The sequence below is a fragment of the Theropithecus gelada genome, chromosome 6 (genome assembly GCF_003255815.1).
Source record: "Theropithecus gelada isolate Dixy chromosome 6, Tgel_1.0, whole genome shotgun sequence".
NCBI classification, from domain to species: Eukaryota; Metazoa; Chordata; class Mammalia; order Primates; family Cercopithecidae; genus Theropithecus; species Theropithecus gelada.
The window spans coordinates 137,160,732-137,178,544 of record NC_037673.1 but is presented as its reverse complement, the minus strand read 5'-3'; the positions used below and the strand labels follow the sequence as shown (position 1 = coordinate 137,178,544).

General features: G+C 36.9%; 1 protein-coding gene across 8 annotated transcripts in view; it reads right to left on the bottom strand.

Annotated features, from left to right (window-relative positions):
- Positions 1-17,813, bottom strand: part of LOC112625707 (protocadherin alpha-C2) — a 203,975-nt gene that overhangs the window by 161,370 nt on the left and 24,792 nt on the right. For 2 of the 8 annotated variants that reach the window (XM_025386870.1, XM_025386875.1), the window contains exon 1: positions 2,611-5,160. The exons of the other annotated variants lie outside the window; for them this stretch is intronic. In XM_025386870.1, coding sequence (XP_025242655.1) covers positions 2,611-4,962 — 2,352 coding nt within the window. In that variant the 5' untranslated portion in view covers positions 4,963-5,160. Of the gene's footprint in view, positions 1-2,610; positions 5,161-17,813 lie in introns of those variants that run through there. 8 annotated transcript variants of the gene reach the window in all.

The following is a 17,813-nucleotide window of genomic DNA, read 5'->3' as shown; positions in this document are numbered from 1 at the left end:
CCTAATATGTAATCACATATTAGGTGATCAACTTTTTGAAGGTTATTTTCAATTACTCTCCAACATGAATCTTATTTTTCTGACAATACAGACCACTTGCTCTTCCTCTTTCCCAATACCGTGTTTGTTTTAGCTGGATTTTTAAATTACATCTACATTTACCTGCAAAAATGTTACCCTCACATAAAAGTCAAGGCCAAATATCAACTTCACCCTTAATTTAATTTAACCTTAATGTTATCCATTGGAAGTGATTGAACCCCTCCTTGAAAGAAAATAAGAGTCACCAATAAGACTTTTCAAATTACATGATCATCTTCACCTTACTCCGAAATTCTGATATATAGTAAAATGCCTCACAGATTATTGTAACACAAAAGCCTTTTCTTCCGTGTGAAATTCTATCTTAAAATAATTAACCTGGATCTATTAAGTAGTTCTTATCACTGACTTTCTATTGCAGTTATTTTGGGCAAACAAAGGGTTCAATTTCCTAACCAAAAACAATCCCCAAAACAAGAGGTTTCTATAAAAAAGATAAACTGCACAAAATATATATAAAGACTTGATATGTAAAGAGATATATAAATAGTTTATATCACAGAATAAGATAACTTGATTTTTAAAAATTTGACCGTGGTTAACTGTAGATTTACAGAGTGATAAAAACTATTTCTCAATTTCTAGGACTTCCTCAGAGTAGCTCAGGATATTAGGAATATATAAATAGCATCATAGAAGGGTATTTATAAAATTAAATGCATATGAGAATAAAAGAAACAGACAAAGCAACAGAAAGAGGGAATTCACATTTTATCATGTAAAGTGTAGACTAGTTATTACCTATAAACCCACACTTTTCCCCTCAAAAGAGTAGAAAAACGGTTCTCATTATTTCAGATGGAGAGGACACTTGTCTAGAGTAGTCTCAAACATACAGCTTTAACAAACAACTCTTTGTAAACAACTCAAGAGGGCAGTTTGTATCATGGTATATATTTTTTTTAATCTAAAAATGAAAAGTAACAACAAGCAGTAAAATTTCCCAACCAAAATATAGCAGAATTTGCACAACTGAGGGGGTTCACAATTACTTCTCATCAATATAATAATTTAGGCTGGGCATGATGGCTCATGCCTGCAATCTCAGCACTTTGGGAGGCCGAGGCGGGTGAATCACCTGAGATTAGGAGTTCAAGACCACCCTGACCAACGCGGTGAAACCCCATCTCTAGTAAATACAAAAAATTAGCCGGGTGTGGTGGCACATGCCTGCAATCCCAGCTACTTGGGAAGATAAGGCAGGAGAATTGCTTGAATCTGGGAGGCTGAGATTGCACCATTGCACTCGTTTGGGCAACAAGAGGAAAATCCCGTCTCAAAATATCTAATATATATTAGATATATAATTTATAAATTGAAAAATATGCAAGTTTCCAGAAAATTAAATCATTGTTCTACTAAATGTTAATGTTAAGATAAGGGAAAAATAACCGATCGTATTTCTACACAATGGAACACCATAGATCCAAATAAAAGAAAAACAAATCTACTTCAGTAATGATAATTCATGATCATCAAGATATATTAGTAAATGAAAAAAGCAAGATTAAAATCAATACTCATATGTTTTTTAAGGGGGTAGGGAAGTTTATTAGCATATGATAAAAATCTCTAGAAGGATACCCAAGAATGTTTTGATTCATGAAGGAGGTGAAAGGGAAAATTTCACTGTCTTCTTTTGCACCTTTAGAACAGTAAACTATGTATATGTGTTTCCTATTCAAAAGATCAATAAAATGAAAAATGTAATTTTTAAATTACAGTTATCAAATTCATCATGGGTATACAGGTGAACTGCTTAGGCAAAGTTGAAATAAACCATATACTGCAAAAATATAATTGAAAACAGAAACTAAATTAGTGTAATAAAATAATAATTTAAATTCAACAGAAACAAAAAGGTAAAATTGGAAGGGTGGTGTTAAAACATTTTTATAGGCCAGGCACTCTTGCTCAATCCTGTAATCTTAGTACTTCGGGAGGCTGAGATGGGAGCATGGCTTCTAACTAGGAGTTCAAGAACAGCCTGGGCAAAGTAGCAAGACCCCTATCTCTAGAGAAAAAAAAAACTTTAATTAGCATGTGCATGTAGTCCAGCTACTTGGGTGGCTGAGATGGGAGGATCTCTTGAGCCCACGAGTTTCAGGCTTCAGTGAGCTATGATCAGGCCACTGCAGACTGAGCAATAAAGGGTCTTTAAAAAATAATAATGAAATAAAATAAATTTTCATGGAGTCATAAACTGAGACTTTGAGAATGACTCCAAACTATGTCTTACAATTATTATCCTACATTTTTAGAGATGCAAAATTCAAATGCTAATATAAAATATAATTTTAAAAATACTTAATATCACAGAAAGTTGGTGAATCTATTACCCTAACAGAAAAACATCATAAAAAGCACATAGTACATGAATTAGTGCAATAATTGTGTACTACAATATTTATGTACTAGGGCGTAATTTAAAAAAAAAACTGGGTGAATGTGACACTTAATATTTAAAAATTGGGAGGGAAAGTTGGATGTTAATATCAGAAAACTCACGTTGTCTGCAGAGGCGGGACCCTGAGGAAGGCTTGGACTGAAAGCCATGAGGTCCGTCTTGGGTGGGGCTTCTCCAGAGCACACCCTCTCCCTCCTCTGCTGTGAGCAGGACCAGCTCCCCACCGCGCTGGAGCACACCAGAGTGGGATTGCCCCGCGTGCACACGACCTCGGTGGGCGGCGCCGAGCACCGCAGCGCGGTGTACAGCAGCAGCGTGAGCACCAACAGGCTGGACACCGCACAGATGGCGATTATCAGGTACACGTTGACATCCACCAGGGCAGCCTCGGGACCCACAGCGCCCGCCGACGCCCGCGATGAGGCCTTCGGCGCCTGGCCACTTTCCACCAGCGACACCAATACTGTGGCTGTGGCTGTCAGTGCGGGCTCTCCATGGTCCTTCACCAGCACCAGAAGGCGGTGGCGCGGTGCTTCGGTCTCATCCAGAGAGCGTGTTGTGCTGATCTCGCCTGTGTACAGCCCCACGCGGAACGGGATGCGCGCACTGCCAGGCTCTGGCTGCAGCTCATACGAAAGCCACGCGTTGTAGCCTGAGTCGGGGTCCACTGCGCGCACCTTCGCCACCACTTGGCCCGCACCCACCGACCGCGGCACCAGCTCGCTCACTGCGCCGCCGGTGCCACCCACTCGAGGCGCCAGCAGGGCCGGCGCGTTGTCGTTCTCGTCCAGCACGAACACCTGCAGCGTCACATTGCTGCCCAGAGGCGGCACGCCCGCGTCGCGCGCGCTCACCTGGAACTGCAGCAGCTCCAGCTCCTCGTGGTCCAGCGGCTGCAGCACGTACACCTTGCCGCTCTGCGCGTGCACCGACACGTAGCTCGACAGCGCGCGCTCGCCTACCCGCCGCTCCACCAGCGAGTAGGACACCAGCGCGTTCTCCTGCGCGTCCGCGTCCCGCGCAGACACCGTGAAGATGTGGCAGCCCGGCGGGTTGTTCTCCTTCACGAACACGGTATACTCGGACTGCGCGAACGCTGGCGCGTTGTCGTTCACGTCGGCCACCTCCACAGACACGCTGGCCGTGGCCCACAGTGAAGGCGAGCCCCCGTCCCGCGCGGTCACCACCAGCTCATAGGCCGACACGCTCTCGCGGTCCAGGGCGCTGTCCAGCACCAACGAGTAGTAATTCTTGAAGGTGGACACCAGCTTGAAGGGGACGTGGGGCATTAGTGAGCAGGTCACCTGCCCGTTAGCACCTGAGTCACGGTCAGACACGGTGATCAGCGCAATGACCGTGCTGACTGGAGCGTCCTCTTTCACAGGCAGGAAAAGGGAGGTTATGGCCATCTCTGGGGTATTATCATTCACATCCAGGAGTTTCACTACTACTTTACAGTGTCCTGTTAATGGGAATGCACTTTTATCCATGGCATCAATATTAATTTCATATGAGTTACAGACTTCATAATCCAGTTCCCCCTTAACTTTTATTTCACCAGTATTAGAATTAATTATAAATTTGGACTTTACATCGTCAAGAACAAGATTACTAAAGAAATACCCTATGTCTTTATTGATGCCCTCATCTGCATCTGAGGCGTTCAGTTTAATAACTAATGTCCCACTCGGTGCATTTTCCAACAATCTGACATTATAAATGGATTTATCAAATTCTGGGGCGTTATCATTAGCATCCAATACATTGATCAACAACTGAACTGTACCTGTTAGTTCGGGTTGTCCTCCATCAGTTGCAATCACTAATAAACGATGTTCTTGTGTTTCTTCTCTATCTAAGGATTTCCTCAAAACTAGCTCTAAAAAGTGCGTTTCTTCTTCATTTGTTTTAACATCTAAGTCAAAATATTCGTTAGGATTTAACCTGTATCTCAATTGTGCGTTTGCTCCGATATCCAAATCCGACGCGCCCTCTACCGGAAACCGCGAATCTGGCATTCTTGACTCTAAAATGAATAATCTTTGTTCTTGTCTGGAGAACCTGGGCGGATTGTCATTAATGTCCTTCACTGCCACCTCCACATGGAAAACCTGCAGCGGCCTGTCCACGATCACCTCCAGGTGGATGCTGCACTCCGCGCTCCGCCGGCACAGTTCCTCCCGGTCGATCCGAGAATTCACAAACAAAATGCCATTCTGCAGATTTACCTCCAGAAGGTCCCTGCGGCCCTTGGACGCCACCCGGAAAAGGCGCGGCACCAGCTCCGCCAGCTCCAGCCCCAGGTCCTGCGCGATGCGGCCAACGAAGGTTCCGTGTTTGGCTTCCTCCGGGATCGAGTAGTGGAGCTGGCCGCTCCCTGCCTTCCAGTAGACGAGGAGAAGCCACAGCAGCAGGAGCCGGGATCCCGGACTTCCTCTCCGGGAATATACCATCTCAATCTCCTTCCGATTATCAGCTCTCTATTGCATCACCACACAATGTATTTTGTAAATTCAATTCCCAATTACCTATATATTTTTATATTATCACCTTTTTGAGCTTCTTGGCAGAGCCAAAAATGGAAGGTTCTTTTCCTTTCTGTCTAAGGAAAATGTACTCACTGTACTCCTTTGAGGTTGGGAAGGGAGAAAAACCTTGCGGTGTCCAGCGACATCATGCGGATGAAAGGGTAAGTGTTTTACTTTGTTTTGCTTTCTTTAGCTTATATTCGTCAATATTTCTCAAGTATTCTCACTTTCAATGACATGATTCTTACCATTTTTTAAATCACTTATCTCTAGTCAAAATATATCATTAAACTGTGTCTTCAAATGCGTCAATATAAGTGCATCATTAAAATATTTACAGAAACATGCATCTAAAGTCATGGAAACCCAATCCTTACTAGAGAAGTTTGTATTGGTGTATTTTATATAGGCAGGAGTTTATGTATTTCCAAACTGATAAAAATAACTTTTAAGAGTTAAAGTTTTGACTTTTCTCATCTCTATTTAAACATATCTAATTAAAATTTTTGAGTTTTTCTGTATTAATCAATGGAATGTTTGTACGCTATCTCCGTGTTACTCATAAACCAAATTTTTATTCCAATTTCAGTGTTTAATAGTGACATTCTGTTTATGTTATTTTCAAAAACAACTGAAACTATTTTAATGGCATTCTCACCTGAGTTTCTTCTTGGAAGTCTAATTTTCAAATCGATGAAAACCTATTTCTTTATCTATAACACCTATCTACTTTTTATATTATCCCAAAAACTGTAATGGGGATATTTCAACTTTCTAGAAATCAAAAGCATAATAGAACAACTTTGGTAAACGTCTTTGCACTATTTTCAAATTAATAGCATCTAGATAGCATTTCTTCAAGTTGCTATTACTGATAAAGCAATTATTAAAAATTGTAAAATACATAGCTTTGCACTTACATAACAAGTCAAAATCCTAACATTTTCTATACGACATACTATTTCACAAAATGTTTAGGTTCCAGTAAATATAATCATGTTGAAAAGAATATCATTTTATTAACCAGGCTACCTTTATGTTAGTTTAATGACTTTTTAATCTCCCAAATCTTTACTGGATGGTATCATTTGAACACGACCTAGAAAATATAGTAAACACTTAATAAATACGGGCAAAAGAAAATGTTGCCAAGTTTTCTATTGAAGAAATAGCTAACATTCTGCTTGTACATGTACTCCTTAAAATCCCTTAAATATTACAAAATATCCCTTACCTGTGAAGACAAGAGGGACCACGAGATCAGCAATTCTATTGTTGGATACTTATACATTTAAAATATAGCTTGATAAGAAAAACGAAATTACCAGAAAATGCAAAGTCAGTGGAAATTCACTTGATTTCTGGAATTCAAACTTGTAAAGAAATAAGATATTGTCACAGAACTGTTTCTGATACAATCTTTAAAGATGTATTTACCATTTCCCTTATAAGATTCTTACTATCTCTATTATCATGACTTTGCAGTAATACTTGGATCATTGAAACACAAATCAATTTCCAAGACTATTTGCCTAATAGTTGTCATACTGATAATTTTAAAATATTTTAATACGCAATGGTTAAAAACATAAGAAAATGATAATAAATGTTTAGAAAATAGCATTAGCTGACGTTAGCCACTTTCTACTATATAACAGTAAATAATGTAAAACTACAAGGCTATGGAATAAATTACAGTAGAATTTTATACAGAATACACAAATATAACCTTTGAAAAAAGTAAATATTAAGTATTTAAAAGGCAAATTAACAGTGTAGTATTAACAATGTGTACATTGTAATCTGCAGAGTATTATGGTAAATACTGAGTATTTTAAAAGATACACTCAATGGAGAAAAAGTAATCAACAATATCAGTTCACATGCTCTTCTCAGTCTGGAAAAAAATATCTCATGTACTTATATAGATATTTCAGGAGAAAACAAGACTCTTGACTTTGGATTCATTTTCATATCTGTTAAACTATATTTAATTATATTTACTTTTTGAATTATCACTCGCATATGTGCTACAGTGATCAATTCTTGTCTTGAATATTCCTTTCTCAATAACTATAGATTATCTAAGCTCAATTTCATAGGAGACTTCATAGAAAATACTTTTTTTCCTAAGGAAAAGAAAGTAGCTGGAACTACAGGCGCCCGCCCCCACACCCGGCTCCGTAGCCCAGGCTGGAGTGCAGCGGCGCGATATGGGCTCACTGCAAGCTCCGCCTCCCGGGTTCACGCCATTCTCCTGCCTCAGCCTCCGGGATAGCTGGGACTACAGGCGCCCGCCCCCACACCCAGCTAATTTTTGTAGTTTTAGTAGAGGCGGGGTTTCACCGTGTTAACCAGGATGGTCTCAATCTCCTGACCTTGTGATCCGCCCGCCTCGGTCTCCCAAAGTGCTGGGAATACAGGCCTGAGCCACTGCGCCCAGCCAGGAAAAGAACATTTTAAAAAATCTTCTTCTAAGCCATTTTTTCCAATCAAATATTACAGATTATTTTCTTGACTGATCCAGTTAAAGGAGAGGTTTCTCCTTTAGATATTTCAGTCATGTTTAAGCACCATTGTGTAAACAGAACTTCTTCCTTGAGAAAAAAATTTAGATTTAAAACTGTGTAGTATTTAAAGTGTCTCCAATTAATTCACTAAAAGCCTTTAGAAATACACTAACACAAGAAAATTTAATCTTCATAAGGGTACAGATGTCCTTTATTCCTTACAAAACCCAGAATAAAATTTTAATAAGCTGTTATTTTTCTTCTGTAATCTGTAGAAATTATATAGATATACCAGATTGCAAAGAAGAGGAAATATTGAAGCAATTGTATAAAAATGTATAAATAATTTATGCACATATGTCATTTGATCCTTCAAAAATTCTGTATAAAAGTTCATTTATTCTATTATAAGGATAGTAAGAAAGGATACCATGTGCATATAATACACATCTTAGCACTGCCTGTATAATGATTCACAGAGGAAGGTACAACTGCCCTATAAGGGAGTGTGCTAAAATATCCATATTATATATCCTCTTTGGATAGAAAATATGAGAATAGTTCTAGCATATCCCTGAGATAGTGAAAAATTAAATTAATCATTTTTATGCAACTATATTGCATTCATTAATGTCAGATTATCTCACTTAGTGGAAAGGGACAATGAAGCTAAATTTAGGAGCTGTAATCTCAGGCATCTTTTTTATGGCTCTACCTATAGTTGTTTCTATACAACTGGGTGACAAAGAGTCTCACTCTGACCCAGGCTGGAGTGCAGTGGTACAGTCAAGGTTCACTGTAGCCTCAGGCTCAAGCCTCCAACTTCAGCCTCCCAAGTAGCTGGGACCACAGGTGTGCACCACCACATCTAGCTAATTTTTTTTTTATTTTTTGAAAAGATAGAGTCTCCCTATATTGTTCAGGCTTATCTTGAACTCCTGGGCTCAAGCAATCCTCCTGTCATGGCCCACAAAAGTGTTGAGATTACAGGCAGGAGCCACCATGCCTGGCCTGATTCATTATCAAATGGAGAAAAATGATAATCTCTCAGGTTATATCTAATTTTAAAATCCAAGATCAAGTGAGGGAAAACTTGGTGGGAGGAAAGTTTCTTTTAACATTAGCCAGTACCCAAGTTAGAAATCTATTTTTTAAAAGGAAAATTAAATTCTAAAACTGAAAAATGCCATGATTGAAATTAAGAATTCAATCGTTGATTTTGACAGTGGCCTAGAATAACAAGATAAAATTCCTGAAGTAAAAGATGGGTAAGAATAAAATATAGATTATGAAACAAAGAGAAAAAGTGATTTAAAAATAGAAATGGCATATAAAAGACAAGGGATATGATGAAAAGATTTAACATACATATACTTATAGTCACAGAAGAATATAAGAGAAAATATGAAGTAGAAGCAGTATTTGAAGGCATACTGCTATATCTTCTCTTAAACTGATAAAATATTATCAACCCACAGATATAAGAAGCTTTCAAAACTGCAAGCGAGATTAAAAACAAAGCAAATTAGGCCAGGCGCGGTGGCTCAAGCCTGTAATCCCAGCACTTTGGGAGGCCGAGACGGGCGGATCACGAGGTCAGGAGATCGAGACCATCCTGGCTAACACGGCGAAACCCCGTCTCTACTAAAAAATACAAAAAAAAAAAACTAGCTGGGCGAGGTTGCGGGCGCCTGTAGTCCCAGCTACTCGGGAGGCTGAGGCAGGAGAATGGCGTAAACCCGGGAGGCGGAGCTTGCAGTGAGCTGAGATCTGGCCACTGCACTCCAGCCTGGGCGACAGAGCGAGACTCCGTCTCCAAAAAAAAAAAAATAAAAATAAAAATAAAAATAAAAACAAAGCAAATTAATACTGGGCACATGATAGTAAAGCTGCTAACAGTGAAAAACAGAGTAAGTATACAAAGTAGCTAGAGAGAAAAAAAGACACACTAATTGAACAATAAACTTGACAGCCATCACTTCAAAAGAAGACCATGGAATGTCATCTTAAAAGTGCTGGCAAAAAATAACTTTCATTCAATACCCAAAACTGTTTCTCAAAAGTGATAGTAAAATTAAGACATTTCCAGATATATAAAAACTTAAAGGTTGCTTTACTAGCAGGCCACACTAAAGGAAATGTTAACGTCTTCAGAAGGAAAACGATCCCAGAAAGAAACACAAATAGGTGCTAACAAAACAATGATAATAATGTACTGTGTGTCTAGAATACATAAATAATTGAAAGGCATATCAGTAACAAAAATTAGGGTACAAGTAAATGGTATAATGATTCAAGGTCTTAGCATTGCCTGGAAGTAGTAAAAGTATTGATTTAATTGAGGTAATAAGTCAAGGATGTGTGTTAATAAAAGAGGAAGTAAAAGAGGAAATCAATAAAATAATTTGTAAAAGTGTATATAACTTAAAAAGATAACAGAGGTAGTGACATCAGCAAGATGCTGTTATAGGAATCTCCAGACCCTCCACAGATATAACTCAACAACAATACAAGGACCAACTCAACAACAATTAACTCTACAACTAACTCAACAACAATACAAGGACCAATTCCCATGGTGATAAGTGCAGAAACCAGTTAAGAGGATCCTGGGTTCCAAGCAAGTGTAAAACTAGCTGGGCACTTTTCTGGGGCACTTTTCCTATAGTTCCATCCAGCAGCACCATCCCATTCAAACAGGGGGAAACTTCCAGCTCCTGGCTTCTCCCTGAGAAGGGAAAGAGAAAGTAAAGCGAGCATTCAATGTTCTGACTTTTCAAGGGGGCTGTCTTGCATATCTCAGAGCACTGATGGAGCCTGGCATATTCTAAATTCCTGAGGGCAGCTGAGAATAATAAAGAGCTGGGTGGTGGGCTGATGTTCCTCAGGACCTATGACACAGCACACAGAGCACAACTCAGCTCAGCACTCTCTCCCTCATGAAGGAAAGAGAAGAGTAAAATGCATCCAAATTTCCTGAATTTTAGTGGGCAGTCCAAGTTTCTGTCTCACTTGACTCCAGGTACTGATAGGATTCAGCAGAATCTGTAACTGAGGGCTTCTCAGAACCTAAAAGAGCTGAGTGAATACTGCTGCTCCAGAGGGCCCACAGTACAGCACACAGACACCACAGAGAGAAAAAGATTAGAGCTTTAAAAAAAAAAAAAGCTGGCAGATCCCTCTAATTAGGAATTATACACACAAGTCCATAGAAGATGTATCCACAGAAAAGGTTTGAGAGGTCCCTAGAATCTCTAGCCAGCCTGATTAGTAAAAGATCTTTCCATGTGCAAATCCAGGCCATAAAGACGGGGAGAGGTAGCTGGGGTGTTTTTTTGTTTTGTTTTGTTTTGGTTTGGTTTGGTTTTGGTTTTTTGAAATGTATAGATAACAAAACAAGGTAATAAGGAATATGAGAAAATAGGAAACATGGCCCAAATAGTGCATGCACACACACACACACACACACACACACACTCCAGAAACCAAACCTAAAGAAATAGAGCTATATGAATTACTTGATAAAGTATTCAAAATAATTGTCATAAAGATGTTCAATGAGCTCAGGAAAATAATGCATAAGCAGAATCAGAATTTCAGCAGATAGAAAATATTTAAAAGAACTAAAAAGAAATTTTGGAACTGAAGAATACAATAATTGAACTGAAAATTTTACAGACATGTTCAACAGCAGACTCAATCAAGTAGAAGAATGAATCAGTGAACTCAAGGACACATCATTTGAAATTATCCAGATGAAGTAGCAAAAAGAACAAGAAATGAAAGCGTAAAGAAAGCCTAAGAAATTGATAGGACATCCTCGAACAGGCTGCTGTACTCATTACGACAGTTTCAAAAGAAGAAGCAGTGAGATAAAAGGACAGACAGCTTATTTTTTAAAATTATGTCTGAAAACTTCCCAAATATGAGGAAAGAAATGGACATCAAGATTCAAGAAATATTAAGAATTTAGAAAGCAGCAAAAGAAAAATGACTCATTACATACAAGAGAACACCCCAACTCTACCAGTAGATTTCTCAGTAGAAACCTTGCTATCCAGAAAGGGGTGAGATGTTATACTGAAAGTGCTGAAAAGAAAAAGAACTGCCAACCAAGAATACCAAATCCACCGAAGTTTTTCTTCAAAAATGAAAAAGCGATAAAGACCTTCCCAGTTAAACAAAAGCTGAAGGTGATCACAATTAGACCTGCCTTACAAGAAATGTTAAGAGGGAGTCTTTCTAGTTAAAATTAGGGGATGCTAAACAGAAATACATAGGTATTTTATTAAAGTATAAAGCTCACTAGTAAAGATAAATATATAGACAAAAACAGAATACTATAATACTGTAATGGTGGTACATAAGTCACTTTAAAATCTGATATTTTAAAATCTGGTTAAAACACAAAAGTACAGAAAAACTAACTATAAAAGAATGTTAATGTATACACAATATAAAAAGATGTATTTATGACATCAATAATATAAAATTTGGGTGGGGAGAAGTAAAAGTAATGAGTTTTGTTTTGTGATTGAAGTAAAGATGCTATCATTTTAAAATAGATTTTTATAAGAGTTTTAAAATGTAAGCCCCATGGTGACCACAAAGAAAATACTTATGGAAGATATACAAATGAAAACAGGAAAGGAACAAAAACATAGCATTACAAATCTCAATAAAACACAAAGGGAGAAAGTAACAGAAGGAAAGAGGAGCAAAAAGTCTACAAGCTGCAAACAACAATTAACAAAGTGGCAACAGTAAGTCATGCCCTATCAATAATTACTTTAAATAAAAATAGAATAAACTCCCTCAATCAAAAGATACAAAGTGGCTGAACTGATTTTTTTAAAGACCCAATCACATGCTAACTACAAGAGATTTACTTTAGATTTAAAGACCTAGATAGGCTGAAAGTTAAAAGGATATTTTAAAAATTTCATGCAAATTATAACCAAAAGAGTGCAAATGTGAAAAGAGCTACTACATCAGACAAAATAGTCTTTAAGTCAAAAAGTGTCATAAGAGACAAAGAAGAACATTATATAGTGATAAAAGGTCAATTCACCAGAAAGACATAGCAATTATAAATATATATGCACCCAACATTAAAACACCTAAATATATGAGGCAAACATTCACAGAAATGGAGAAATAGATAGCAATACAATACAGTCAAGTGTTGTATAACAACGTTTCAACCAATAACAGACTACATGTACAAGAGTAGTCCCATAAGATTATAATGAAGCTGAAAAATTCCTATCACCTAGTGATGATGTAGCAGTCATAATGTTGTAGCACATTACTCACATGTTTGTGATGACGTTGGTGTAAACAAACCTATTGCACTGCCAGTCATATAAAAGTGCAAGATAGCACATACAATTATGTACTGTTATATACAGTACATAATACTTGATATAGATAATAAATGTTGCTGCTTTATGTATTTACTATACTTTTTAGTAGTATTTTACAATGTACTCTTTCTACTTATTAAAAAAATACATTAACTAAAAAAAAAAAATTCACCATAAAACAGCCTGAGGCAAGTCTTTAGAGAAGTATTCCAGAAGAAGACATTGTTATCATAGGAGATGAGAGCATCACATGTGTAATTATCCCAGAACACCTTCCAGTGGACAAGATATGGAGGTGAAAACGATATTGATGATTCTGACCCAATACAGTCCTAGGCTAGTATGGGTGTTTATATCTTCATTTTTAACAACAACAACAACAAAAAACTAAGAAAAGTGAAAAAAATTTTAAAAATTCAAAATCAAAAAAAGCTTGTAAAATAAGGATATAAAGAGAAAATATTTTTGTACAGCTGTACAATGTGTTTGTGTTTTAAGCTAAGTGTTCTTGCAAAAGAGTCAAAAGGTTTAAAATTTTTAAGTTTATAAAGTTAAAAAGTTGCAGTAAGCTAAGGTTAATTTATTACTGAAGAAAGAAAAAAAATTGAGACAGAGTCTCACACTGTTGCTCAGGCTGGAGTACAGTGGCATGACCATGGCTCACTGTAGCCTTGACCTGCTCAACTCAAGGATCCTCCCACCTCAGCCTCCTGAGTAGTTGGAACTACAGGTGTGTGTCACCACACCTAGCTAATTTTTAAAAATTATTTTCTAGAGACAGGGTCTCACTATATTGCCCAGGTTGGTCTTGAACTCCTGGGCTTAAGTGATCCTCCTTCCTCAGCTTCCCAAAGTGCTGAGATTACAGGCATGAGCCACCATGACCAGCCTATAAAAAGAAAATTTTTGATAAATTGAGTGTAGCCTAAATGTATAGTGTTTTAAAGTCTACATTAGTGCACAGTAATGTCCTGGGCCTTCACATTCACTCACCAATCACTCTTTGACTCACCCAGAGAAATTTCCAGCTCTGCAACCTCCATTCATAGGGTAAGTACCCTATTCAGGTGTACCATTTTAAAAATCTATACAATGGTTTTACTGTACCTTTTAGATGTTTAGATATGTTTAGGTATACAAATACTTACCATTGTATTACAATTCCCTATAGTATTCAGTACAGTTAACATATGTACAGGTTTGTAGCCTAGAAGCAATAGATCATGTAGCCTAGGTCTGTAGTAGGCTATACTATCCAGATTTGTGTAAATATTTAAGTACACTCTCATGTTTGCACAGTGATGAATTCCTAGAATGATACAATTCTCAGAATGTATCTCCATTAATAAGTGATATGACTGTAGTAGGAGATTTTGGTACCCTACTTTCAATAAGGAATAGAACATTCAGACAGCAAATCAGTAAGGAAGCAGAGGACTTGAACAACACTATAGCTGAAATGGAACTGACAGACACATACAGAAAATTCCACCCAACAGAAGCAAATACACAGTCTTCTCAAACATACTCAGAGCATTTTCCAGGATAAATCACACGTCAGGTCACAAAACAAGTCTTAACAAATTCAAGAAGGTTGAAATCTTACTGAATATCTTTTCTGACCACAGTGGAATAAAACTGGAAATCAATAGTGGAATTAAAACTGGAAAATCTGCAAATACGTAGAAATTAAACAACAGAATTTTGAATGACTAGTAGGTCAAAGGGGAAATCAAAAGATAAATTAGAAAATATGTTAAGATAAACAAAAATGAAAACACAACACATCAGAACTTACAGGATACAATAAAAGCAGTACTAAGAAGGAAGATTAAGCTGGGCAAGCTCAGTGGCTCACGCCTGTAATTCCAGTGCTTAAGGAAGCCAAGGCACAAGGATCACTTACAGGGAGCTATGATCGTGCCTCTGTATTTCAGCCTGGGCAACACAGCAAGATCTTGTCTCTTAAAAATGAAAACAAAACAAAAAAGGGAGTTGTAAATGCCTACACTAAAAATGAAGAAAGAAGAAAGATCTCAAATAAAAAACTTAACAACTCAAGCAACTAGAAAAAAAAAGGACATCCGTCTCAAAAAAAAAAAAAAAAAAAGAAAAAGAAAAAAAAGGACAAATGAGGAAGCCCAAAGCAAAGGGAGGAAATACTATAATAAAGATTAGAGCAAAAATAAATGGAAAAAAAGTTTAAATTAAGTTTTTAAACTTAGTTGAATTTTTGAAAAAACAACAAATTTGACAAGCCCTTAGCTAAACTAAGAAAAAAACAAAGAGACTGGAAGTCAGAAACAAAGAAGGTGGCATTACAACTGATGCCACAATTATGAGGCTATTAAAATTATATACCAACAAATTAAATAACCTAGAAGAAACTGATTAATTCCTAGAAATATACAAACTACCAAGACATAATCATGAAGCAATAAAAAATCTAAACAAAATGATAACTAGTAAGGAGATTGAATCAGTAATCCAAACCTCCTAACAAAAAATAAAAATAAAGAAAGCCCAAGACCAGATGTCTTTCCTGGCTAATTCTACCAAACTTTTAAAGAAGAATCAATGTTATTTTTCCTCAAACTCTTCAAAAAAAAAAAAATTGAAGGAGAAGGAACACTTTCAAACTCATTTTAAAAGTCCAACAAAAATGGTAGTAAAAAATAAATCTTCAAAAGAAACTACAATCAGAGTGAACAGACAACCTACAGAATGGGAGAAAAGTTTTGCAATCTACCCATCTGACAAAGGGCTAATATCCAGAATCTACAAAGAACTTAAACACACTTACAAGAAAAAAACAACCCCATCAAAAAGTGGGCAAAGGATATGAACAGACACTTCTCAAAAGAAGACATTTATGCAACCAACAGACACATGAAGAAATGCTCATCATCACTGGTCATCAGAGAAATGCAAATCAAAACCACAATGAGATACTATCTCATGCCAGTTAGAATGGCAATCATTAAAAAGTCAGGAAACAACACATGCTGGAGAGGATGTGGAGAAATAGTAATGCTTTTACACTGTTGGTGGGAATGTAAACTAGTTCAACCATTGTGGAAGACAGTGTGGTGATTCCTCAAGGATCTAGAACTAGAAATACCATTTGACCCAGAGATCCCATTACTGGGTATATATCCAAAGGATTATAAATCATGCTACTATAAAGACACATGCACACGTATGTTTATTGCAGCACTATTCACAATAGCAAAGACTTGGAACCAACCCAAATGTCCATCAGTGATAGACTGGATTAAGAAAATGTGGCATATATACACCATGGAATATTATGCCATCATAAAAAAGGGTGAGACATGGATGAAGCTGGAAACCATCACGAGCAAACTATCACAAGGACAGAAAACCAAACACCGCATGTTCTCACTCATAGGTGGGAAATGAACAATGAGAACACTTGGACACAGGGTGGGGAACATCATACACCAGGGCCTGTTGAGGTGTGGGGGATTGGGGGAGGGATAGCATTAGGAGAAATACCTAATGTAAGTGATGAGTTGATGGGTGCAGCAAACCAACATGGCACACATGTATACCTATGTAACAAACCTGCACATTGTGCACATGTACCCTAAAACTTAAAGTATAATAAAAATAATAAGAAGAAATAAAAATAAATATTGATCCCTACCTCACAACAATGATAAAAATATGTGTATTCCAAATGGATTATAGATGCAATGTAAACAATGAAATAAAAGATACCACAGAGAATTATCTTTATGAAATAGGATCAGAAGCAAAAACTGATGAATTGAGTTTAACCAAAATTACAACTTTCTATTCACCAAAAGACAAATAGAATTAAAAACAAGCCATGAGGTTGAAAACTACTTAAAAAAAAAAAAGGAGTTATGTTCAGAATATAAGATTTGTTTAAGTAATAAGAAAAACACAAGATAAAGAAAGAAAGAAAGTTTTATGGAAGCAAAAAAGAAGAGAAAAAAGAAAAGAAAAACAACAGACTAGAGAAATAGGAGATTTGAACAGCTATTGCACAAAATAAGGTATAAAAATTGCCAAAATAAAATAGAAAGGTACTCAACTTCATTTAAACATAAAATAATTTCAGAATGAGATTACAAAACTTGCCCAGTAAAATGGCTAACATGAAAATAACCTGACAAATGTAGAGATGATGTGGAGTAGCAGAAAGCCTTATACACTACTAGGAATGTAAATAGGTAAAAACATCTTGGAAAATTGGTTGGTGTTAGCTACAAAAGACAAAGATACACACATATTCTGTGACCCACAAACACAACTCTTAGGTAAAAACCTAAGAGAAATCTGTGTACATGGGCATCAAAGAAATGTGCAATATATTTATGATGGCATTATTTGAAATAGACATTGAGGCACAATGCAAATTCCTGAACAGTAGAATAAATAATATATAGTATATTTATGAAATAGTACTAGAAATAGAATTAAATGAACTACAACTGCATGTAACAACATGAATAATTTCACAAACAATGAGTGATAACTATAAATAACACACAAATGCACAGACAATACACGTTGTGCAATTCCAATTAGAATACGTTCCCAAAACAGGCCCAGAATAAACACAGATATAAAAGGCAAATGTGCAGTTACACTGGAGGAAAAACAAGGGAAGTGATTTGGCAAGTGCATGTGAGGGACTTCAGCAATGGAGGCAATAGATGTTTTCACTTTCATACAATTTATGGAGCTTTATTATTTCAGCCTCTGCACATTTGTTTATGTGTTATAGGTTAAATAATAGTAAAATGTTTTCTAAATGTTCGTATTACCAAAAATAAAGAAGGTGAATATAGTGAAAATTTACTAGAAATTACAGTCCTGTTAATATGCATTGAATAATGCAGCATAC